Source organism: Aptenodytes forsteri, unplaced genomic scaffold, assembly GCF_000699145.1.
Source record: "Aptenodytes forsteri isolate BGI_AS27 unplaced genomic scaffold, ASM69914v1 Scaffold241, whole genome shotgun sequence".
NCBI classification, from domain to species: Eukaryota; Metazoa; Chordata; class Aves; order Sphenisciformes; family Spheniscidae; genus Aptenodytes; species Aptenodytes forsteri.
This window is the reverse complement of record NW_008795252.1, coordinates 1,369,616-1,396,077: the sequence shown is the minus strand read 5'-3', so window position 1 is coordinate 1,396,077 and position 26,462 is coordinate 1,369,616. Positions and strand designations below refer to the sequence as shown.

The following is a 26,462-nucleotide window of genomic DNA, read 5'->3' as shown; positions in this document are numbered from 1 at the left end:
CTGAGGGAACAGCCACACAGCCCCTCAGCCCTCCGGCCTGCCCTCCGATCCTGGGCACGCAGCAGAGGGCACTGAGCAAGACGCACCGAAATTCACCGAAATGAAGACACGGCACAGAATTTTTAAATAATTTTATAATTTCCTGATGAACTTAGTCCGTGAATAAAAAAAGAAGAAAAAAAATGAACAAAGTGTTTATATTATCAAGGCAAAGTTGAATATAACACATTTTCTTTGCAATTTCATTATCCTGTCAGTAACATGACTCCAGCAATAAAACACATACAAGTTGAAGGCAGCGTGCGCACTTGCATCGCAGACATCAATGTCTCCCGCTGCTGTTATTTCAAAAAGGAATTCAAGTACGCTAGATCCCATCCCCAAAGCCTGTCTCCCCCTCCGCTAAAGTGCAACACGTCTCTTCCAAAGCAAATGAGGGATCCGCGTCTGTGGAGTGGATGGAGCATCCCACAGATTTTTTTTTTTAACCCCACAAATGATTTGTGAACCTGCTGTGCGGCTCTCCTCATCTACTGACTTGGAGGGAAACGGCAATATACTGTTTTAGTGGGCTTGGAGCAGCATGTTAGGCTAGCACAGAAATTATTCCCCTGTTCACGGTCCTGTTTGATTCATCCTCCTTCAGCGTCTGAACAGATAAAGGCATCTGCCACTAAAGCCTCCCCATATATACTGTAATGAGCGTGTCAGTAAGGGCCAAACGCAGCTGCCCCTGGGCAGGCAGGGAGGACAGAGACTTGGCCGTGTCCACGGAGAGCTGGCAAGATGGGGTAGATTAAAGGAACAACGTTCTACTCATAAAGTTTGGCTTCAAATTTGGCTTTTAGATAACCACATTTTATAACTAAAAAGAGTACACGTGACTAATAGACCCATTTTTTGCCAGTTTCCAAACGGAAAAACAATGTTTTGAACAAAAAGCCCCAACAAAGCACTGAGAACCTGTAGTGGAAACTTCTATTTAAAACCAAAACTGATTGACTTGATTTTCAAGATCCAAACTAGAAGTGCAAAACAGGGACAAACAGCATACGATAAGTTTGATATAAAAAATACATTCATTTAATGAAATTCGTTACCTAGTCTCATAGGCAAAGCGATTCGCGTGGGGTTTTTTGTTTACGTCACGTGCCGGTTTAGCCTCACGTTGTTCCTTTTAAGCAGCGCAAGTCTTTGATGCAACCGCAGCCGAAGGCGGCTGCTAGTCCCTTCCCATAGCATAACCCGCTGCGGCTATGTGACCAATACCGGATGCAAAGAAATTCAGCTTTGGTAATGGACCTACACACGACTACCTGCACCAGCCGATCTGCGCTTGCACGTGTCCCTGGTATCGATGGGCGCGATTGAGAAGACAGGGAAAATTTGGCCAAAGCGTTTGGCCCATTTACATCACCGGTTCCTATCTTAAGGGACACCTGGTGTTGATAACCGTTACCAGAAAAGATGGATTTCCAAAATACTGTTTCATTCTGCCCATTTCTGTATTACACGTGTACAGTATAAACCTGGGAAAGCAGGAATTTATACAGGGTTTGTAACATTTCCTAAGAGGCCAAGCTGCCTTGGACCTCAAAAGCCTGTGAAAGGCAACTGGTTATAATTATAAGCCCACAAATCCTTTTCCGTGCAATCCCGAGAGGAGGAGTCACGGCTTTGTTGCTTCTTTACTTGAATTCCTTTTGATGAAATTTATTTTTATATATTTTTTAAAACACATCTTTTTCAGTTCTACTACTATCTTTTTTTAATCCGACAACAGACACACATTGTTGGTAACTGCCCCAGCCTTAGGACCACACAGACAATATCGACAAGCAGAAAACAAAACAGGAGAAAACACCCCTGAAAAAGTCAGGAGAGATACTGATGAAAGGGTTACAGCACTCACCACACACACTGGAAAAAGTCGGGATTTCTGTGTTTATGCTTTTGACACTAAAAAGTTTTGAAACAGTTTTTCTTTTTTTTTTTAAAAATAGTCAGCGGACACAGCCATTTTGTTCAGAAGGATTTGCTGTTGCGTAAGGTTCCTTCCATTTATGTGGAAAAAACAATTAAAAACATTGTATTGTTTAACCCCCCCCCCCGACACTCCTTTTCCTTGCCACGCTGGCAAGACGGGTTGGCAGAGTTGGCCTTGCCAGGCGCGATGCCCCATGCCCGACCCTCCCACCCCGCCGGCTTCGCTGGGGCAGTGTTAGTTATCCACGGCCTTCTGCATCCTCTCCCCTTCCCTCTTCCAGTGCGGGCGCTGAGCTGAGTAGAGGCTTCCTTTAATATCAGATGCCTTGATTGTACTATTTCCCTTTTGCATTTCATCAGAGTCATTTGAGGAATATACGCATTACTTACATAGAGAAATTTTTGCTTTAAAATGGTATCAGCGCGTGACTCTCTATGCCCTTCGTAAAGACCCCTTCAGTGGCAATGATTGGCAATTAGTACAGGAGTGGGGACTCAACCCTGTCAACCTTCTACCAGTTGTAGAAATTCCCCAACAAATCGAGCATTAGCAGCAGAATGGGTGGGAATTACAGGGCAAATGAAAAGAGGTGCCCCTTTGGTTCAAAAAACAGGGTTATGTCTACAAGATTTATGACATTACCGCTCCCTTGTGCAAAATACCGAGAGCCCCAAAGTACCAGAAAATTTGCTAGAGAAGGGATATTCCAGCCGTGCAACCAGAAACAGCACACACAGTTTCGTGCATCGTCAGACCTTCACCTTCCGTCCCCCCGGACTTGGCAAAAATCAGATACTCCAAAGAGGGTTTGGCATTTTCTAGAGGGAAAGCTGGTTAAAGGCAGTCAAAATGAGAGAGAATACTAGAAGCTTAGAGCTTCGCTTGGGAGCACGCCAGGCAATTCTTCTTCCAATCGCAAACAGTGCTCATGTCCTCACCCTGTAATTCTAGTGTTGTAATGTCCTTTTAGTGTTTTACATGAGGCTGGATTCAGAGGAAATATGTACTTGGACTCGTGGATATCATGAACAAGCGTGGTTGAGGTGTCAGCTTTTACACTCTATGTGGGCTTCAAGCTTGAGTTATTTTTTAGCCCTAACCCAGCTAAAATGATCTATTGAATTTTCTACAGACAGTTCCTCAAGTCCTTACATCTCTCAGTTTCTCTACAAATGACAGCTTGAAAGGAAAAAAAAAAGTATTAGAGCAACGAAAACTTTCACAGCTCCTGTAGCAAACGGAACTTCATTCAACAGGAGAAGAAAAAGCAAGTTTCCCCAGGCTCCCTGGGAAGGGCCCCTGAATTTCCCAGGGCTGCTGTGTTGCAGGACTGCTGTGCTAGGAAACTGTCTGCATCTGCCTGGCTGCTGACACCTGGGTATAAGATTTTAAAAGAGCAGTGGTGGGTTAGGCAACTGGATGAGCATCGCAGTATGTGCACACACATGGCCCCTCTGCCATGTGCCTGATATGCAATTTCATGATGGATTACGATAACAAAATCCCTTCGTTGCCCTAAGGCCAATGGTGTGGCACACATATGAGCAAAAAGAAAAAGCTTTCACTGGTCACGTTCAGCATTAAATTGTAGCCAGCAGCACCTCCCAAATCACATAGTTCCTCAAGCTATTCACCATGACAAGATCTCTGTCGACACAGGATCAGAGAGATTACCTGAAATAGTTCAGCGGAGATCAAGTCGGATCAAGTCTGTTCCCAAATGAGATCTGCCCTCTCCCTGAAAGCACTTTACTGAGGTCTAAGATCAATGTTTAAGATGGGAAGCCTAGAAGACCTAGAAGATAAGAGCGGTTAACGAGAAAAATTGCAAAGGCCCAACAATCCAGATGGGAGGAACAGCAGGTGTGTGGCTGGGAGATAAAAGACCAAATGGCCAGCGTGAAAACTAGCCAGGCTTGACAAATCCTCTCAGGGAAGAGGCCGGGAGATGTGTAAACAGTGAGATTCACCTGGCTGCCGACGCATGGATCCTGTACGCGCTGTCATGACAGCGCCGTGCCTTTGGCTGGGGCACTTTAAACTCTAGAAACGCAGCCACAGGCTGGCAGCTGAGTTAAAGATGCAGAAGAACCAGGACTGAAACTCGCAGCTTTCCTGCAATGAAGGGGCAATGCAGTAAACCAAGGGAATTGAAATAACAGCCTGAAGTGGCCACCCCTCGTTCCCATCCCCTCCCCCTGCCTGCAGCAGAAACACTATCAAGGAACATCTCAGTAAGAGGTTTACAAGCAGGAGTCATTTGAACCATCGATAAGGGAAATTCCACAGCTTCTCACAGAGGAGGGATTGTTTTACAGCAGGGAACCAGGGCAGCTGGAGATTTGACCATATAAGTTAATGAGATAGTCAGGAGTGGTGGTGGTGGTGCGATGATGTTAGGCTGATGGCTCTGATGCTTTTACAGGCGGCATTAAATTCCTTGAGTGTGTAATTAGGGGTGATGAAGAAAAAGCAAGAGGAAAGATTTCAAAACAACAGCTCCTATCGAAACATGCTGACTCAAATAATGGGACCAAAGGGGTGGTTCTGGGATGAGGCACGGCTCAGTGGTATGTACAGTCACTGTCTACATGCCTTCCGGTGTTCGCCCCTTGCACACACTCAGGTTCCCATTACTCTCCTCATCCATGACAACAAAAGCTTCAGACACAGGCTGCTACTACAGCAAGAACTAAAGCTACGTTTCCTGATTTGCAAAGCACTGGCAGTTCAAAACACGGGAAAGGTGTGAATCACCTCTTCTTTGGAGTCTTACATACTTCTTCCTAGCGGACACCATGGTTATGGATCCAGTTCCTTCTGCTGAATCATTACAGTAGAATGAATTAGGATGTGATTTATTTTAAATCAGTTAGTTTTCAACAGAGTCTACAGGTATATAAGGTTTCAGATTTGCCCAATTTTCAGTGCTTGTTTGAAAAAAGACAGGGTACATCTTCCCTCACTCAAACTTTTGCTGATCTCCTTTCTATTCGAAGCAATCGGTCACTTCTAAAGATAAAAATAAGGTGTGAAAGACCTACAGGGGAGCTGTGCTGTGGATTTGAAAGACATAAGAAATGCAGTTTTCCTGAAAGGGCTTGGAACATTTTCCTTAGCGTAACAGTTTAGTGATTAAGCCTAAAATATAGTAAGTCATATGGAATTAAACTGCAGGCTCTGAATGGGAGGTTTACTGAGAGGATTCATAATTAGCTAGTGACTTGAAAACCAAGATTTCTTCCACTGCTATGTTGATATTTGGTCTCCTTTCCCCCTCCCCTCATTCTCTTAAGTAATATGAGAAAGCTAAAGGGGAACAACTCCTTTAAGGAGCACATGGGGACGTGTTAAAGGGTTCTGTCCTGCAGATGCCCCCAGACACACATAACCACTGGTAGCCAGGAAAAAACGTGTCTCCCCATTAATGCATAGTCCAAGAACGAACACCCAAGTCCTACTCATAAAATAGGATTCTGACTTGCTACCACAATGACAAACCGACCTGCTATTTCAGGTTATATTACCTATCAGCAGGGGCTTTACCGAGTGTCAAAGATGGATGGGAACAAGACTAAGGCCTCTCATATACATATAAGAATTGCACTGGTTTAACTAAAGCTGTGATTTTATACCTATTTACTCAGCTGGGTGCCAACTCCAGCAGAGATGCTCCTCTTTATAAGACTGGGTTATTGCTCTGAACTCAAACTCATTCCTTGTCAACCTAAGCTAAACCAAAATAAATTAAATTATAATTATAGTAAGAACTATGTTACCGATTTACCTAACTTAGCTTTGAAATTATACTTTTAAGCTAAATGATGCCATTTTCTCATTTACAAAACACCTAAGACTCTTCTGATGGCAGCTAGCGTTCACAAAGCTATGGCCTGAAAAATTGGCAATGGACAAACTATACAAGTTAAAGCTGGGAGCTGACCTGTTGACCACACCTGCTTGAAGGGAGAGAGCTCTCTATAAAATAAGAACTTAGGAGACACAGACCTATGATGAGAAACCTCAGCTAAAAACCCCAAGAAATCAACAGATGAAAACAGTTACCTGAAAAAATGCCCTACTCAGCACTTCAGAGTCAGATCAGTGAACAATAAAAATCAAAGTTAAGTAAACAGAAAGTACCAGTATGCCTACTTTGTTTCCCAGCTGATAGACGAAGCGACTAACAGAAACAAAATGGGAAACTTTCCTTTCCTCTCTCTGTTATTTAAGAACATAAGAGATATTGAGACAGGCAGTGAGACCTGAGCTAGCTAGCTGATGCTGGCCAGTCACGAGCCATAATCAGAGAACGCTCAGGTTTGGTTTTAGCACTATGAAATTCAGGCTTTCAGCTTTTATGGAAAAAAAAAGAAAGAAAACAGAATCAATAAATGAATAAAGGCAAGGGCACCCTTCTGCAACCTCACGGAGAACTACAGCTGCTTGTATTCAGTGGATCCCCTCTTCTTTGCTCAGTAGACTTGGAAGAGCTCTGGTTAGCTGTATCCAAAAGTCACCACCGACAAAGTCAATGAGGAATCGGATTCTAAAGTAGAAAGGCAGTGAGAAGATGAATGCAAACGTGACTGATTAATCATAGACTGGAAGAACCTAGAGAGCATTTAGTTTTTAGAGGGTTTTTTTTCTTTTGTTTTCTTTGTAAAAGGTGCACCGGAAGTTTCTATTCCATTTTCTGTCTTTCACATTCCTATCCACTCTCATGGCTCCTTGGATTGACTGGGCTTGGCCACTGGTGTGCTGCTCCGGTGGGGCTAGTGGCTGAGGTCATGACGACTCCTCAAGTGCATTGACGACTTGCTCCAGGATGTCAGGGCAGTGATCCGCTATCTGCTGTAAGATGGCATTGGCAAACTCCTGCAGCTCTGCGCTTTCCTTCTCGCCCTTTTCTAACTCGTCATGAAGCTGCAAGAAAAACACAGAGGCATGGTCATTCTCCGCTATTAAACGTGTTCGCTGTATAACGAGACCTGCCCAGCAGGCTCAGCTCTAAGCTAAAACACCACTTTTAGAAAGGGAGCTAGCAGAGGCATAACATGTTGGGCACTTCCAGGATTGGCATCTTCCCGTGGTGACTCCCTCGCCAGAAGCTGGATGCTCTCCCCCCTCTTTATTTCACTTTTTCACTACAAGACCAGGCTTGTGACCTTCCCAGTTAAGGCCACGTCAACATGGGAAAACTAACTGGCTTAACTATTCCTGAATAAACTGTTTTACAATAAATATTAGAAAAGCTTCCTCTGTAGGATGTTTTTCTGAAAGCAACTGTGTTTCAGAACCAATGCAGCATTTTGCTAGTACATTATTTTAAATAGTTTGACTTCTATTCATGAATAATGGGATGTTTCATAGGACATTACTTCAGAATTACTTCCTATAAGAAATCAATAGAAATGATTATACATAATTATACCTAATACACTCTGAGTTAACCAGAATTCTATTTTTTCTGCGGAATTTATCATTTTCAGAGACTGTGCTTCCTAACTCACTCATAAGATGACTATACACAATTGTGGTGGAGCATACACGGGTTTTTGTTTACTAACACTGCATTTCCTGTTGGATCATTCTTTGTTCAGATTGAAATTGGCTCAGAATGACCTGGAACTTCAAAACTTTATCTTATTCACTCTGTCTACAGTCGATAAACTGTTTTTCCAACAAGCGGTGTTACAAACCATGCCACACAACATCTTGGAATATACGTGAACATAATTTTTAGCTCCGAGTCTAATGCCATTGCCAGAATTAGGGGCCCACAGAGTCTTAATGAAGAGCAGAAAACATCTGCCTTCAGTAATCTGTTTATCTGACCAGCAATTGATAAAGTCCATGCTAGCCTGTGAACTGTGCAGAATCCCAAGTAAGGCTGTAATTTGTGCAAGCATTTTAGGGATTACTGTACTCACGATGGTCTAAGGATCTAACAGAACAAGGATAAGCAGCATCTCTTATTAGACCAGATGACATAGATAGATTGGATAAGCTTTCAAGCATATAGCTCTTTCACATACTATATATCCAAAAAACTTTTCTGCTTTTTCAGTGATGTGATTCCTTCTAATAAAATATATTCCATATTAATATAAGACAAGCATATTTGTAGCAGGTACATACACTTAGATGTATTGTGAAGTTTATTGCAAGCCTCTGCATCCAAATTTCTTTTTCATTTTGAGCAGCTGTAGCAACTAGCTTATCTGTTTTTGGACCTTCTTTACGTAGCAACTAGCTTATCTGTTTTTGGACCTTTTTTTAATTTTTTTTTTTTTTTCTAGTATTATCTGGCAGTCCCGTAACATTTCTTATTCCTAAGTTATTAATATTTTTATTGGAACTCTACTGTGTTCATATGTGACATGGAAAAGATGTCAAATTGAAATTTTTCATCCATGAAGGGATAACTGGTCATTAGTATGCTGATCTGATCTATATTTTTTACTTCTGTAACACTGTTCATTGTAGGTTTTAAAAAGAGAGAACTGTCAGACAGCAGGACAACAGGGATCATTTTACCACCATAAAAGCACAATGCATTGGGAAAGGTTATATTTCTACAATTAAAATTCTAATCTGATACAACAGTACATCTCTGTTTAGTGATGGTATCCAACAAAGCACAGGAGATTGTTACTGCAAGAAATACTGCATAAAACCAAACAGCCTAAGAACGACTATAGAATAAACACAGATGCTTTTTAAGGAAGTTATGGTATAGACTTCTATAGACAAAAGTGAGAGAAAGGAAATTAAAAGGGTAAGCCTGCTACACTATTCCCTTTACTAGGCAGGGTAGCATATAGTAAATTATTTGGGCTTTGCGTGCTGAATGTTAGTTTAATATGTTCTTATGTGCTTTGTTCCTACTGGCTGCCGTACTCACAGAACAGCTATACGAATCCGAGAGAGGCTCATGCCAAGAATCACAATGCAAAAGCAACCTGATCCTGCTCTGCGGAGTGACATGAGCTGGGGAAGTGGGGAAAACGAGAGGGAGGGAGCACTCCGGGCTCTGCAAGGGCTCTCGGGGGAGAAGAGGAAGAGGGAGGGAATTCAACAGTAACCCATAATGGATCAGAAATGGCACACTGTGGATAGGCGATTATCCTGGTTCCAACAGCCTGGCAGAGTTATTAGTCGGAAACTTGCAATGGATGGATAAGCCTAGGAGAGGTCCAGTCAGCAAGCAGGATTGAAAGAGTCAGCACAGCCAGCTAGGAGCAGTGCTGGATATTAAAAGCCGGGAGACTGGGTTTCAGGGACTGCCTCTGAGTCTCAGGTTGCTCAGCCTAGTGAAACCCCAGCGATTCAGGCAGCCCCAGTTACAGCAGCCTGCAAACCTCCAAACCACTGGTAAATTCACGGGACTGGTTTGAACGTTGAGCTCTGAGGCAGGGCTTCCTTGGCTTCTCGGGCCAGCGCAAAGATGTCACGGTGCCATTCATCAGAAGAGTGGGAGGTCGTGGAGGTCGGGAGAGACAGTAAGTAACAGGAGAAGAAGCCAACGATGTAATTCTCCTTTTCTTTATCCGGCTCCTGCAAGGGGCCTCGGCTCTCGGTCCGCAGGAGGAGAACCAGGAGAGGGCAGTGTTAGCAGGGAAAGCAGGGGCCGGCTCCCTGCGGGTCCAGCACCACCACCTGCCCAGCCAGCATCCCTCCTCCGGGCGTTTCAGCCAAATCCTCCAGGTGAAGCTCCAGGAAAGGGCAAAGCAGTTAAATAATCAAATATAAAAGCAAGCTCAAAGAGATTAGCCTTCAAAACTGAAAGGAGATTGGTGGACAAGGGAGAATCCTGCAGGATGTTGTCTTCAGTGGGGCAGTACTGCAAAGTCAGTGATGTCTCAGTTTCTTGCTGTACTAGTCAGCATTTATGTATTTATAAGATTCCTTATAAAATCAAGGTAAACCCAACAAAATAATCCCATGCCAAAGCTAAAATAAATAAAATGCAATCAAACAAAAGTAACCAACTTAATCAGATGAAGAAAATATTTCCAAGAAATAAGTTTTTGACCATCAAGAGCCCAAAAGGAGACGGCTCTGAATGCTGAAGGCCAGCAATAATACTTTGCAAATTAGCGCAGACAGAAAGTCTACACAGCTGGCTGGCAGATGTCTGTGATGAAACGCCTTTGAAAAAAGTAGCAATGATAGCCTTGTGTTGAGTTTGCTAGCTTCAGAACATCTAGGTTTAATAATGTGATTTCTACTTAAACAAAAACATCTTAATTGACTATGTGGCTGGTTGCAGCATTTCTATATCATGTATGTCATCTCCGTTTACGTCATTCCTTTCAGAAACAGCTGTGAGCAGCATACGTCACTCCTCATTCAGACAAGCTCCTTAATGGGGAACATCCAGTCCTCCATGGTATAACTTGATTCACCTAGACGTTTGGCAGTCCAAATTTTAAGGAAGTTTCTCTAAAAGTATTGCTATCAATTCTGCTCCTGGTTTCCTAGATTTTCTTCTTGTGAAAGCGAACGGAAATGGTGTTACCTTCCCCGTGCCATTTTTCTATGAAAATAAAGGAGTGTTAACAGTCCTTTTTTGCTGTCATTTTCAGCTGAGGATATGAGGAGATTCATACACTCGCCTCACAGAAATAACCAAAAAAGAGAAGGCAAGGCCAGATATGTTTGCCTAGTTGATGACAAGTAAAAATAGACAGCTCACAAAGAAAAGGATAGCAAGGACCCCAGAAGTGCTTCATAGTATTTATACTTTATCTTTGGATAGAAGAACAGAAAGGACCTTCAGCATCTCAGGGGAATGGAAGCTTGCAGATAATCTGCAATAGATTCAGACACTTTTCACCACTGCTGCCTTCCTTCCCGGGTTTAGAGCAAGTCAGGACAGGAATACTTTTCCATTTATAGTTAAACTCCATCAGTGAAAAAAATCCCAAACAATTCACCATGAATTTAGCTTGCATTGTGCTTCTCTGGTCCAAGATATTCCAGAACTTACTTAAAGGTTAATTGACATTCAGAGGGAAGATAACTTCATAGTTAAGAAATAGGATGCTATGGTTTTATATGCACACTAGGTGAATTGTGGTGCTGCTCTGCAGAACCTTTGTGGCCTTTGCTTATTCCGTAACGTAAACAAGGCAACATTAAGCTAAGATCCTTTAAAATTTATTTATATGAAGGAGGCTTACTCCCCAAAGTGTTATTTTCTTCTTGTTAACAATTCCACAAAAACACTGATGAAAAAAGGCAAACAAAAATAAAGTAGTATCTCATCTCAGGCTATGGACAGTAAAACTGAATACAGAACATGAGGTGCTTGTAGAGCAGCACAAAAAGAAGGTTAACTGCAGGACTTCTATAAGGCTACAATACTGGGATCTGGAATTATGTTTCTCCAAAGTTTAGGTGTTTCTGGATCAGGCTATGGTTAGTCTGAAAAATAGGTTTAGAGCTTAAAGTAACAGAAATAAGCATCAAAAAGAAATTCTACTGATTTAATCTTAACGTTTGTTTTGTCTCAAAATAAGTTAAACTACACTGTATCTCAGGCAAATGGTCAAGAGCTTTTGCATCTTCCCAGACCAATCAGTGTAAATATGTATGTTTGAAGTAGTGAGAGCCAATTATATACAAACCTTTATTTCTCAACTGTAGACCTAAAAAAGGGCCAAAAGGCTGGGTTAGGAATATGGAAATCCCAGTCTGCCAAATGTAGAAAAAAATAAAAAATAAAATAAAATAAAATAAAAATTATGTAGACTTTTAAATATTTTTGCTCTATCTGGAAATTTTGTTTTTATGTTAGTTTTTTCAAAATATTTAAAACACATGCATTTAAAAATTAAAGTAAGATTTCAAATTAAACATTCTGTCTTGTCTTTTAAAATCATGTAAACTTTAAAAATATGTTTTAAATATATTTAAATACATTTGAATAGATTTTACAACCAATTTTGACAAAAAACTGTGAAAAAATTTGTTGAGTGCTCTTGTACCATACATTTGAAATAACTTTGCACATGGGATTTATCCTGCATTCCTGAGCACCTCTAAGCTTTGTGAATAGCAGAAATATTACTATTTGCTTGGTAATGAATGAATTTCAAAATTCTATAAATGGGAAGAAGGCTTAAAATAAATGCCTGTAAGTTATATTTTCCATTTGACTGGAGCAGTTTTCCTGCAAATCCTGCACTTGCAGGTAAGATGTCCATGCTCCAGCAACAGCAGCAACCATTTCGCAGTCAGAGGACAATTTTCTGTTCATGTAAGTTCTGGTGTACGTCATACGCTGAAAATTAACGCTGCTATAGTGTACAGAAAGTTGTTATTCTGTGGCTAAGGAGAACAAATAATAATTATTGCCTGTACCACAGGGCTATCTGCTAGGGCCAGGCCCCGCTGACCTAAGCACGCATAATGCAGGCAAACCCCGCAACCCGAATCCCCAACAGCTCACAATTCTGCACGATAAAGGGACTGTGAAAGAGAGTTAGGCGGCTATTTCTCCTAGTTTCAGTTGCAATGCATTACCTCAGGCGTCAGTTTACCCTCTTGAAGCCGGACTGCTAGACACTGCCAGAACTACTCTGTGATGCACCCTTCATGCTGGGCTTGTACCTTGCCCCCTTCTTTCTCTGCTGACGAATTAGGCCTCAGCGTCCCCACCGGGACTCTGCCTGTTTAGTCAAGGCCGTACCTGATAGTCATAAACACAGGGAAAACTCACCTGTCTACAAGGCAAATCTCAAATACCTCTCTTACACGTCCTAGCTGATGAGTTTTGGAAAAACTTTTTAACTGTTAGGACAGAGGGTTGGCGGGCAGTTATGGTTTTGTACCCACACAGCACAAAACAGAGGAGAAAGGACAAAGCAGGAAGTACCTGAATGAAATTAAGTTATATGCACCCAGTTATTTCAGGATCAGAGCTGGAGCCCTTTCTACTTTTTCCACGTTACTTATTTCTCTTTAAGAGGAAGATAATTTTGTCTATTACAAAGTGATGGAGAATCCTGTTAGCTCTGAAATATCTGACGCATATTCCAAGAGAGGAAGGTCCGTGGAATATTTTGGTTCATACGACCCAGTGAGCCCGACAAGCCAACAAAGGACCCAGCTGCTCCTGCATGTGGTTCCTTTTATCCAGGAAGGATGCCCACAGGGGCCGTCCCAGCGACCCCTGCACCGCCAAGCAGAACCCGCAGCAGTAACTCATACCAGGAGATGCTGCAAAAAGCTTCCACAAGGACCACAGTGTCCGAGCAAGGCACAGAGTAACACAACTTGTTACTAATAGCAAAACATACGGAGAGGTGAGCTGCCCTCGAAAAAAGAAGGTAATAGCTCAGGTTGGTACATCATCTGCTTGTAGGAACTGCTTGAAATGAGTCCAAAGTAAATTTTAGACACATCACACCCACACACGAAACACTTGACCATGTCCTGAAAGCAATGTTTTTCCCTTTATATCTCTTTTCAAGTTAGGAATAGTTAATGTTACTGATTGATAGTATATATTTTGATTAAAATTAGCAATTCCATGCACAAATAAAAATGGATGTTATGGCATTATGGATACGGTCAACTTACGGATAATGTTTGCGACTTCAACCAGTATTTAAGAACTATGACACTGATCCCAAGTTCTCATCTTCACCCATAACATTGATTTAATATAAAAGTTTAAAATGCTACAAAATGTCATAATTTTAGAGAGTTCCTATATCCATTACTTTCTCAACTAGACTCAGGAAATACATTTGCACACGAAGGAGGATATAAATTGTTGCAATTATTACTTCTAATTTCTAACAGAGACCAGAAGTGGGCTGTTTAACTTTAAAACACATTATGCATTCCCATAAGATTACAAATTAAAAATAAATGACATACATCAGGTGGGGAAGATAACAAGCTAATGGAAGAGCAGTCAGAGAAGAAAGACAGGGTAAACTCTGAAGTAATAGAGCAATTTAGAATGACTAAATGCAAAACGTGGCAGAGTAATTTCTTTACAGAAACTAAATAAGTTGAGTAATTTCTCATAGATGATACAGAAGTAAGAACGCAAGTGGAATCTGAACAAAGAAGTACACAGGATGTTTATAAAATAGCTATTTGTAGTTTAGAGAGTAAAGTCAACCCCACTTACAATATTGTTTGTATAACAAATCAAAACGTGTGTTTAATACTTTCAAAATTCAGCAAGCATATATGCAATTTTAAAATGGAATTTGAAAGCTACATACATGCGGTCTGGTGTCCCTTCATACAAAAAGCTTAACATTAACTTTGCCGAGAGTGAAATGTGAATTATGTGCAATGTAAATTATGTTCCTTGGAACCAAGCCATAACTATTTAACTGATACAGTAGGTTGTGACTGATACAGTGAAGCGACATTATCACATTTTTCCTTCCCCTGCTTCGAGCAGCTGAGCAGAAAAGACATTCCTGATTTCTCAGGAGAGGATTAGTAAGCAGGAATCCTTAGATGGTCTGTGCTTTGGCTGAAGCTGGTACACAAGGAGAGGGAAGACAACCTTTCTTCACTACAAAGGCTCTTCTACGACCGTAAAGATTTTTCAAAAGCGCCTCTGTAACTCACAGCCAAAGCAGTCATGGGTGCAACACCATGTTAGTAGTGGGGCGAGACAAGCTCCATAGCAGGTGTCCTCTGAGAGGGTATCTCATGGAAATACATCTGCCCAGGTCCTACAGGCTGCCCTTGATGCCCAGGTTACAACGCAAATGCTGCCAGAAACACCTCTGGGGAAAGAGGAACAGGTTGATTGTGCGGGGAAAAAAAATGGTGCCTGGGGGCCAGCAGAAATAGGCAGGACCCCCAGCAGCCTGGACGAAGCCAGAATGTGTTGGACATGGCTGGAAAGAGCCACTGATGGCAGGGAGCAAAATGCCTCCTCCTCCTACTCCTAGGGTTAAGAAAATTATTGTGATCGGATAGGTCCTCTTCTGTTGGAAGAAATATTTTTTCAGAATGACTGTAGGACCTATTGAAAATAAGAAGCTCTCCATAATATGAGGTTCCGCACATTTCAGAGCTGGATTTGAAATGGCAAGAAACATTTATAATACTGCTTAAGCTATTAACGGAACAAACACTGTTGCCTACTACTAATATCTGGTTGCTCTCTTTGGTTGTCTCTTTTTACTTTTTCGCCGTGCTGCCTTCCAACCACAGTGCAGCACGCCACTAGCAACATATTTAAATGGTGATTTTCAGCAAGTTCCTGTTTCTACTCCATTCTTTCCTTTTGTAAAGATAAGAGAAAAACCAAAAACTGAACTATAAATAAAAATGTGGACCATATCATTATGTTCTTAATGTCATTTCCTTGCATATAGGAATAAAATCCCTCATTGAAAGGCAACCATCTGAAACGTGAAACGTAGCAGTAGTTCTGCAGAGCCCAAGAATATTAACATAATGATATGTTTAGGACAAAGTAAAAGAAAATATTGTATTTAATAGAAATTGCTAGGATAATGCAATTATTTATAATGAATGAGTGGAATTCTTATTTCTCAGTGTCGAGACTTGGAACATTTTTCCTTCCTTCTGGTAACTTCAATTTTTTAATAAGAAAAGTTGAACAGGACATGAATGGGTCGAAGGAGGACAGTTCCAGAAACAGTGCTGGTTAACTTCTTTGGGGACATTGGGTCAGAACTGACTCAAAGGAATATCTTCCACCACACAAATAACTTAATGACATGGTTCCAAGCACCGTAGATTCTTTATTGTCCACAACTTAGTCTAGTATACTAGTTTAGATTAGGTTTTGAGATACCACATACTCATAAAATACTGGCTTCAGGCCTTTATTATAAATGGACCAAAATTTTACTACAGTAAGCCAGCTTTACAAAACGTCTTTGATAAAATGCCAGAAAGGAATGATCTAGCATCTTGGTCCCATATTTCAATTAAAGTCATTAAGGAATATAGCTGAACTTAATGGTAGCATAAAGAAACTGTAATACATGAGAGGTTCCAATTATTATTATGAGAGTCCACAAAATTATTTATGTGGCAACAAATTCCCGTTAGAACCATGGTGTTGATGCTGGCAGACGCTTTTCCGACAACGACTTGTACATTAGTTTCTGTGGGTCACTGTGGATGTGCTGGAAGAGTGAAAAGCTTACATCTACTTCATATACTGGTTTTACCTACCAGAAGAAGCCACAGAAAACTCCTACTATTTGTATCTGAGCCTCCCCAGCAGGTATGAGAGACCTACAGGGTATATTGGCTATGATGAAACACAGCAGGACCAACCTCCGCCAATAATAGTTGCTGCAGTGGGAAATCACAGCTCCAAAAGCAGCAGTATGAAAATGAATTCTCAACTATTTATAAAAAAAACCCCAAAGCAAACTAAATAATCTCATTGGTGAGAAGTGGATACATTGGCAGCATTCTTAAATATTATTGGTGTTCAGTTAAATGTAACCTCCCTAATCATGTTAGCACTTCTTAACATTCAAGAGGATTAATTTTTTCCCACTGAGGCTTGCAAAGCATTATCTACAGAAGATCATATTAGAAGGGACAGGACTGAATTTAATGCACTGGATTTGAAGTAATTTACAAAACTCATTAAAATTCCAAAGATGCAAAATGGGTATTCTGTGATGGGCTTCTGCGAATCTGGAGAACTGATTCCCACCCCCCATGGGAATACTTTAAACAAAGGAAATTCTGCAGTTAGAAACAGAAAAGGTCCACGACTTAAATGAAAAATGTGCTTTGTAAATTGAAATATATCATTAGTTTGTATTTTTAACTGAAGCTTGTTAAATACAATCTAAGTGAGTATGGGAAAGCAGAAGAAACTGCTACATTTTAGCAGATGTTAGTTACTCATGGGAATCACAAATGGAGTAGTAACTTTAAACAACTGTGGCGATAGCAATGCAGATTTAAGACAATAATGGGAGAGGATAGAAAAATACATTTTTTCTCTTCTCCAGGACAATTTTTCTCACAATTTATACTTAAATGCTTTCTTTACTGTGTAACCCATAAATGTTGCTAATGGACTAGCAAAGTTTGAATGAGAAATATTATCTTTTATTAGACCAGAACACAGAACTGGAAAGAGCAGATGCTGTTTTGGGCTGTCTGTTCAGAAGAACTTGCCAAAGAAAGCCTCTTCTATTTTCTTTACCTACATTCTCTTGATCAAATAGAACATATCACCTATCCCCACAGATCCTGATTATATTCAAAGACCATCACAGCTATAACAGACTCGTCAATTTATTTCAGGGATATCCAAACTTTGCCCGCATCCAGCCTTTACTTTTGTTTTCAGAGATGCCTCCCATACGTGCCACGGGTTTTGTCATCCAATGCTTCATCCCAATCTGACAGACAAGGTGGTTCGAAACGGTATGCCTCGTGTTTTGATCTATAACGTAGGAGCTGTACCTCTTTAATATATGAGGATGGCATGTATTATACTGAAAAACTTTTAATCTTGTATCAGCGATTACAGAACCCAAGAGGTAAATAAAACGCTGACTCTGGGTGCGTAGGGGCTAGCAGGCTCTGCAGGGAAAAGGAATGTGTCAGACCTATAGAGGCAAATGTAGATATTGAGTGAGGCACACGGCACACGCTGAATCAAATAAATGTATGAACAGATAAAAGACAGAGATCAACTGTCCTGCACCATCTAGGCCCTGTTGCAGGCATATTTATCTCCAGAGGCCTGCTCTTCTTTCCGAATTGTTAGACATGCTTCTGTTGGCTTCCTGTAATTCAGCTGCTCAGCTGCTCTCTCTAATTTTTGGATCAAAATTCAGCCTTGAGTTGAAAGAGCAAGGAAATGAGCTTAAACATCACAAAAGAAGAAAACCAGAGCTGAAGTGTTCACGATAGGTTCAAGATAGTGTTCACTGACCCGCAAATCCACTTTTAACTATATAGGCCTTACACTAGTTTGTGTGCATACTGGATAGAGTTTGGTATAGCCATATGAAAGTGAATAATTTAGTGAAAGAATTGGCATTATAATCCAAAGTCAGGGTCAAAAAGATAAAACGAGTCACATTTATTTCTGGTACAAGTTCCTTATATTAGTTTAACTAAAACAAAAAAAGCATTCTGTAATATAGGAGTAAAATTAAAAAGTTGAAAAGAAAAATAGGAAGGAATGAGAAAAAAGGGCTGTAGGGAATGATGAATTATAGTACGAAAACAAGAGATAAAAACTGCCAGTGAAGGGATTAAGGAAGGCAAGACATCACCAGAGCTGGGAGAAAGGAAGATTATTTCAGTAGTTGAATTATAGCTAGATTGACAGTCTCTGTAGAGACTTCATCAGGCAAGCTGTTATTAAACCCTTTCAATTCTGTATTCCAAAACTCCTGAAAATATACTGTTGGACTTCTGAAATCACTCTGTGTGTTTGTGCATAAGCATGGGTGTATTGCATCTAGCGCACTGGGTCCAAATCTCAATTTAGGTATTTTTAGGTAAGGTGGTAAGCAGAAAAAAATTATTGGCAGAACATACTGTAACAGAAGGTAAGGACATTGTATACATTTACATAAAGTGACTCATAAAAATGTGCCAATTAAAATATAAATGAGTAGTGTCATTAAAAAAAGATTTAAGATCCCTATGACTACATTAAGTTATAAAGGGCAGCTAAAATTTGTTAATGGGTAAAACATGGCAAAAGTGGTATCTTGCAGTGTGTAGATGCATGGCCTCAAATACTGATAAAAGAGCACATAAAATTCCATAATAAATATTAAATGGCAATGATTCCAAAAATTATTGACTCCTCCTGTCAGATGAAGAGTGGATCTTTGCTACCTGTTTTCACCACTTACAGAATGGTTTCCCAACATTTTGGTGTGGCACATCAGTAAGACCTACATCAACAGTTCTGGCCCTTGTTCAGAGCTTCAGACTACAAACTCACCTGCTCCTGGGTCATCTTCTGCAGCTCTTTCTCCCAAGCTGCCCGGTCATCATCCAGGTGGTAGGAAGCAGGTGGGGTGAGTCCACGCAGAATCAGGGGGTCACGGTCGTGGCAGAGAGCTGTCAGATGTCCAATGTACAACTTCAACTTGCTGCGATTCTGATCAAGTTCTAAGAGGGGCTGAATTATCTGAAATAAGAGAACAGAGACAGTGAGGAACAGCCTGAGATCCAAACAGTGGTGAAGGCAAAGATCAACCTCTACGTTACAACCTTGTTCAGCTTCATACTGGCAGAAACCTGAACACCCTCCCTCCGCCCCGGTACTCCTATCCCATAATCCAGCAACCATCCAGCTGAAGCAGAAAGAAACCAAGCACACTAGGGGAAGGGGATGTGGTGATGATAGCTGTCTGATTAATATAGGAAATAATGATGATATGGGTGAAAAAAGAAACAGTATTAAATTGAATGCATTAACTGTACTGATTATCCAGCAGTGCTTCAGTCAACTATTTCAACTCCCTGCTTTAAGGAAAATTAATTTTTCTGATAAAAGGTGTCTGTCCACAACTAAGGCAATAGCAATGTAGATTTTAACTTGTTTTGCCAACAAACATTTCAATGTCACTTAAGTATGCAATCACATGTTCTAAACAGAATAGTTTTAAATGATGCCAAGATGTTTGTTTCTAAGATGAACATATCTCTACTGTAGAAACTGGATAGAGACATATCTTAACCAGAAATTTAAGATATAGTTTTCTATAGTTTTGAAAAGGCAATGACTTTAATTTATTATGTAAGCCAAATTCTACACAATAGACTAAAAAAACTAAAATCAAAGGACTTCAGTAAGCACTATTTTATTTCATTATACTTTAACCCAATCTGAATCTAATCCTTGTTCCTCATTGCAATCCAAACTGGAGTCATCCAGTTCCCATTAAAAGTATTTGAAGAGCCATTTTTCATTTGTTTTACAAAAGTATAGAGCTCAAGTGCATAAATACACACTGGGAATCCCTCAATATGCCCTTCCACAAGAATACTGTTTCATATTGTTCTAGGTGTTTGTGGGCATGTATTCAAAACTGCAGTAATACACAACTCTAAGGTTTACAGCTGATGAAAAATCAAGGAAGAATCGGGCTCTGTACCTCCACACCATAAAATGAGATGCTGAAGCTACAGGCACTGATGTGCACCAGCCAGGAGAGCTGGAAAGCCTTGCCACGATATACTGGCAACTTGTCTTCGTGTTCCCAGGCAGGGGCTGCACCTGCTGTTTGTTAGTGGGCTGGGGATATCTTTTCAATAGGACACCTCTGACCCTGCTAATGAATAAGGAGTGAGATAATCCCTGAGTCAACAGGAACAGGGTGCTGGCACTACTTTCAACAAAGACTCTGGCTTCGACCCCTTTTAATAAGGTTGTCAGGGCTCACTTATTTTGCTTCTAACACTGTTCTACATGGATTAATTTATGTAGAGTGAGAGGATCTGAGAGCCATGGCTAAGCAGCTAACTAATGTCAGGCTCCTTGTCCTGCAGAGCGTAGCTGCACTCAGCAGCCTACACCAGAACATCAAGGTGGCAGCAGCTATGAAAAGCCACAGCGACACAGCAGCCATGGTAGAGGAGACAGACGAGAAACCTGCAGAGAGAGTGAGCTCACATGCTTTATTAAAAACCCTACTGCTACGTGCAGCCTCGGGGCAACATCTGTTTACAGATATGTACACATACAAAAATATGGTTTGAAGTATCAAGACTGAAAACTGCAGCAGGGCAGAATACTCTGCGCTCTTCTATACAGGGCAATAGGAAGGGATATTTTAGTAGCATCAACACAGTTACATTTCACTTCCATCACCAAGCACAACTGTATTTAGCCAATTATATCCATCAGCTTTGGTTGTTTGCTGAATTTGCACTATTTATCCCAATTTCTTATAATTTGGGTTACCTAGATTATGATCTGAAAGTGTACTGCCTGTGCAGGTGAAAAAAAGTGATGCTTCTAATTTAACTGATGTCTTTCTTACTATTCGGTTTGCCCACAGAGGGTGGAGTGATGGAATATCACATCTTAAAAAAATACTGTTTTATAAAAATGTGAAAATTAAGTAGTCAACGTCTAATAACTAGCTGTCCAATCAATATAGTAGCTGCCTTGTATTCTTTTTCAGATACCGCAGTCTAATGAATATCCATCAGATGTCCAGATTTCAGTCTGAGAAGAATCCGACTTGCCAACCTTCCCAGCTGTTCTTTGTGAATGGAAACCCCCTCCGATAAAGAGAAAGCAGAGCTATCTAGCAAGTAATGATGGAAGATTTTCATACAACAGTCAAATTTGATTGCTTGGGGACAAGTCCCCTTTTGAAGCACATTCCTCCTGTACCCTTCCCCCCTTACCTCGAGCTGGAAACAGGCCAAATGAGGCGTGTGAAAGTTCTTAACTAGCAGCCCTCCCAAAGCTGTTCACAGAGCAATCATTCCTCTCACTTGGGATCCATTAAAACCTGCCAGTCAACTCGGAAATGCCCTTATATCTGCGTTCCTGCCATATCTAATTTGAACTAGCCTCTTAGCAAGAGGCACTGTGCTTCCCACACAGCAGAGCTGCCACTACCTTATCTCAAGAGGGTGTAAGAACATTTGCTAAGTAGAATGGCAGGGCAGTGCCAGATTCATAAACCACATCGTGTTCTCATGATCAGCCCAGAGCTGTAGAGCTTTCTAGGAAAGCAACGGATAAACAGACCAAACCCTGGAATACCTTCTAAAGCAGCCAATCGTCATTAATTGCCCTGATAGGTTTAGGTCATCCTCATCACTGCATGGAATGAAGTCTGCTTAATGTGCCCTCAAGTTCAGAATATTGTTAATGGCCAGCTAAGTTTGACAACGTGTTTCACTAAAAAAGGCAATCACTACAACGCTGCAGTAGAAACATGAAATGCCTGACAAATCTCTGATACAAACCCAAACCATCTCTCCCAACTGATAAAGACATTTGGGAACATATTCCAGAACAAATTCAACTTGGAAACAACATGTTCAGTTTTTTTGAGATTTCACAGATTTTTTTTTTTCTTTGTGCATGACAAATGTGAATCTAATGGTAGTTTTGCAAGTCATTGGGGCAAAAAAATACTTTAGAACGAAATTAATACTGCTTCTTCAGTGGTAGTCCTGCTGTTGCTGTATAATGGTCAGCTGAAATATGAGTAACTGTATTTAAAAGTTTTTTATGATAAGAGTCTGCATTTAAATATGTGTATATATACGCTGCATAGATAAGAAAAGGTACGTGTAACAATGTGGTTGGAGAGACCTATCTAAATGTTTGGTCACTTTTACTGTGAAAGATGAATACACCTCTCATACAGAGACCGTGGTGTCTAAATGCTTGTCTGAGCAGTGTCAAATGTAAATACACAAAAGCACATAGGTGGTTATGTGAAAAAGAAAACCAGTGAATGGGTGGTATAAGTGCAGCAGTGTCGATCCGAGACAAATGCAATATTGACTATCCATAGACGTCTGTGGAATAAAGTATGGTTTTAATCAATGTGTAATAGGACTCGTTCACCACAACCACCAGCTTTAAATTATGGGTTCTCCAGGCAGAAGGGCTAATGACCTGGTCACCTTTCTGCCTCCTAACATTCCCTTCTTCTTTGAAGGAAGCAACCATTTTTGCAGAACCAAGTAATTAACTTTACTTAGTTAATTTCAGAGAATACCTTCTAAATTTCTACTTAGCAATAAATTTGCAGCTCCCATTTTGAAGAAAGTCATATATGCACCCCAAAAAGCTTGTCTGTTTTTCCAGCTACATCAGCTGATCTTGTAAAAGTTACCTCCTTACACAACTTGCCTGACTCATCAGTCACGCATCAACATGCATGTTGATCATGGATCAACAGCAGTAATCTTTTTCTTATGGATACATGGCTATGATTTCTTTGAGCAAGCAAAAAAAAGGAGAAAATAGCATGTTCTTGACACAGCAATGCCAATACATTTGGCACTGGCACGACTGCTGTCATATGCCCCTACTAGCTTGCCTACACTGCTTGCACATATGCTGCATGTATATACTCACTACAGAACGCTAAAAGGCAGAGTAATGCAGATAAGTGGTCTTCATTTTGCAATCAAATAATTCAGTAGATTTTTCTCAACTTACCCATAGATCTTTAAATATTTGAGAAAAATCCGTGGAAGAACAGCTATATCAAGAAGAAAATAAAATAGAATTGACAAGTAATCTCGGGGTCAAAGTAAACAACGAGGTCAAAATTTCACTGTTTTTGTGTTAAAAGTGTTACAAAGAAGTGTAGACGGAATGAATCTCAATATTTCCAAGGAATTAACTAATTTGAGAAATGCTCTAGCTTGCTAGCCTGCTCGATGGACCTTGAGTGTTCTTTGTAGATCCTGCAAAGGCACAAAAAAATAAGGAATTCTGAAAAATACCCAACCAAAACCCCAAAACTCCACCAAAGACCCCCTCAACACTTCAGACTGGACATAACAAATATGCTTGGAAAACAAGTTAAATGGAGGTAGCCCTTTATCTCCTATCAGTCACGTTTTTCATGTGAATGTGGGAAATTATTTTCAAACTTTGTTACATACAGATGCAACTATGCTACCCAACGAAACCTACTTCCCAAACTAGCATTACACAGGAGAAGATGAGCTCAAAGTCTGGGTAAGTACATATGTTTGTTAAAAAGAAATTATTCCAAGGAGGACCTGACAAATCTAACAAAAGATGGAGTGGATCACAGGGGGTCCTCAGATGCCTCCCTGTATCTGGGTTTTATTATAGATATTACCAGACAAGAAAATTTTGCCTATATAGCAAAATATCTTATATTGGGAGATATGGAAATAAACTAAGATACCGAATGATATAGTCTGGAAGTATTTGCATAGCAAATTGAATTACGCATTCTTGCTCAGACCATTTGTGTTTGTTTGGCAACAAACGCAAGGGTTCAACTACAATCATCTTGTAACCATTGAATGCAATGGAGTTTTATGAGGCATGCATTTGGCTCAGAAAGTGCAAAGCTTTCCCAAATTCAGAACAATTTATCACTGATGTCTTCCCTTCATTATTTTAAATGGAAACAGAAGAAAGTTCTCAAAAAGACACAGCCTGACCTCAGTTCAGTTCAGCTCAGTTCACTGCTGCACAGAGATACTTGGTTTCTTCAGAAGACCACAACACAAAAGCTCAGGGACTGGCTCAGTTTTCTTTAGATTTGTTTTAAAGACAAAAAAATGGATTTAAATCTAACCTTCATCATTTTCTCCTCATAAACCAAAACAAAACAACATGCGTGAGGAGCTGAAAGAGATTCTGGCTATTGTGACAGTGCTGTCTTACTCAGTTCATTTCTGACAGAATCAATTAGGAAATCAGTTTTACATAGCAAATTCTTTTTGAAATTTTTATACACCATGAACAAATCCCATGGATTAATGATTTCCAGAGTTCACTCTCTTCACCTTGGGAAAAATCAGACCAGAAAAAAAGAACAGAAAAAACACAAAACAGGGAAAGTAGTTTTTGTCATTAGTTCCCTCTGTTTAAATAAAATCTTTTCCCCGTAATGTAGGTGAAGCAAAGAATTGCAGTGGGTCGGTAGGATTCCTAAAGCACTGAAAATGAGCAAGTAGTTAAAATATATTTTTCTACATAACAAATCCAGAAGTGCTTTTTCATGGCACCGTCAACTTTTGCTTACATGGGCTGCGGAGCAAAAGCTTGCGGGGAGCCATGTGTGGAATAGCAGGGACTACTGTAGATCAGAACTGAAATACAGTGGTGGGACTGTGAGAAGCTTGTAACTGGGCCGTGGGGGAATAGGAATGTTCAGGAATGAGGTACCTCGGCACAGCTGAAGGGCGTGTCTACACACAGCTTGAGTTTTACCTGTTTCATCAATCCCTTACTTTCAAAAGCAAGAGCATTTGCCCAAACCCTCACCCCTAAATATAACTAATTGCATGGCGCACACATCGCATCTCTTTCTTCTGTAACAGTCCATATGCCTCTTTCCTAGCTGAGGCAGAGGAGAGAAATTTCTGGCTTAATTGCAAGATGAGATCAGAACATACAAATTCAAACGCTGTTTTTATTTGTCTAAGTTTTCTTTTGTCTTCAAGATTTCTTGGGAGCCCAGCAACCCAGCAGCTTAGTTCTGAAGCAAAACAGGATGGCGTAAGTAGGGTGAGATCTACAGAGAACCTAAAATCTTCCACTTCAATATATTAAAATCTCCTTCATTTGAGAATTTCATTCCTGTAAGTTGTGTTAGTTATCAGGTTAAAATTTTGAATAATAAATTAAATTATAGAAGGGTGTGAAACTGAGTAGTCAGACTGACGATATTGACAACTAGAATACCATCAAGAAAAAAAAAAGTGTTCCCGCAGCAAGTGAAAATAGTTTTAACAACTGTTTGCAGCTTGTACGTGACACTATGGATTTAAATAGCATCCTCCTGATCAAACTTTTGCAGGTGTAATTAAGCAAGTTTTGATTTCACAGAATCCATTAGATTTTATGCTGATTCCTCCTCTACAAGAACATAGCAGCTTGAGAATAAGTAAGAACAATCTGCTCATATTTTTAATCCATTCAAGCTTTCTAGCACTTGTTATCTATATAACCGTGAACAAGAAAGCACACACATTCCTTGCTGTACTGTATTTTGTCTATTGCTTCTTCCTATTACAAGGGATAAAAGGAAACAGTGGCGAATATGCTTTTGTTTGAAAGCAGAACATTGCAGCACATGCACTGGGAGAGTGTGTCCATGGGAATGCTTATGTATCAGTGACTGCATTCTTCTGCCTCCCTGCTGCTACATTGCTAATGGAAAACAGAAGGTATTTCTTAAGTAGTCTACCAGAGAACACAATCAGTGCTTTTCTTGTTCAGATGAACTATAACCTCCCTGTCCACAAGCGATACGAATCTTTATCTCATCCCTCTCTAACACTGGGTCTTCATTCTGCTCTTCTAGCTCTCTACCTGCTGTATGACACTTTCAAAGCAAAGCCACATGAAGCCACCAAACGCCTGGTTTATCCATCTTTAGAAATTCTTTAGAGTTGTTTGCTCTACATTCAAATGCAAAATCCCATTAATACATATACCTATTTGTAGAGATATATATAGTAATTCTCACCTATATGTTGCATTAAACAAACAGATGTAGTTGGACTGCCTGTGGTGAGCCTACTATGAGTTGGAACTGTAAATCCTGACATCTCCATCAGTAATTAGGAACTTTACCAGCCAGGAAAATATAGCGTCTAGATTGGCTACATGCCCTTATCAGTTTTTATTTTAGTCATATTTCTCTCCAGCTCATTTTCATAGTTAGTAAGTTGGAAAGCAGGTTTGGGCTTGATTCTTTCTTACTCTAATATTGTTCACCCTCTGCCCTCTGGGCCCCCCCCCCCCCGTTCTCTTTCT

At 40.4% G+C, this 26,462-nt stretch overlaps 1 protein-coding gene across 2 annotated transcripts in view; it reads right to left on the bottom strand.

Moving 5' to 3' along the window:
- Positions 1-119: 119 nt before the first annotated feature.
- The window catches only part of ERC1 (ELKS/RAB6-interacting/CAST family member 1), a 310,968-nt gene continuing 284,625 nt past the window's right edge, over positions 120-26,462 (bottom strand). For both annotated transcript variants that reach the window (XM_009278946.2, XM_009278947.2), the window contains 2 exons: positions 18,951-19,139; positions 120-6,913 (listed from right to left, as the gene is read on the bottom strand). In XM_009278946.2, coding sequence (XP_009277221.1) covers positions 6,776-6,913; positions 18,951-19,139 — 327 coding nt within the window. In that variant the 3' untranslated portion in view covers positions 120-6,775. The remainder of the gene's footprint in view (positions 6,914-18,950; positions 19,140-26,462) is intronic.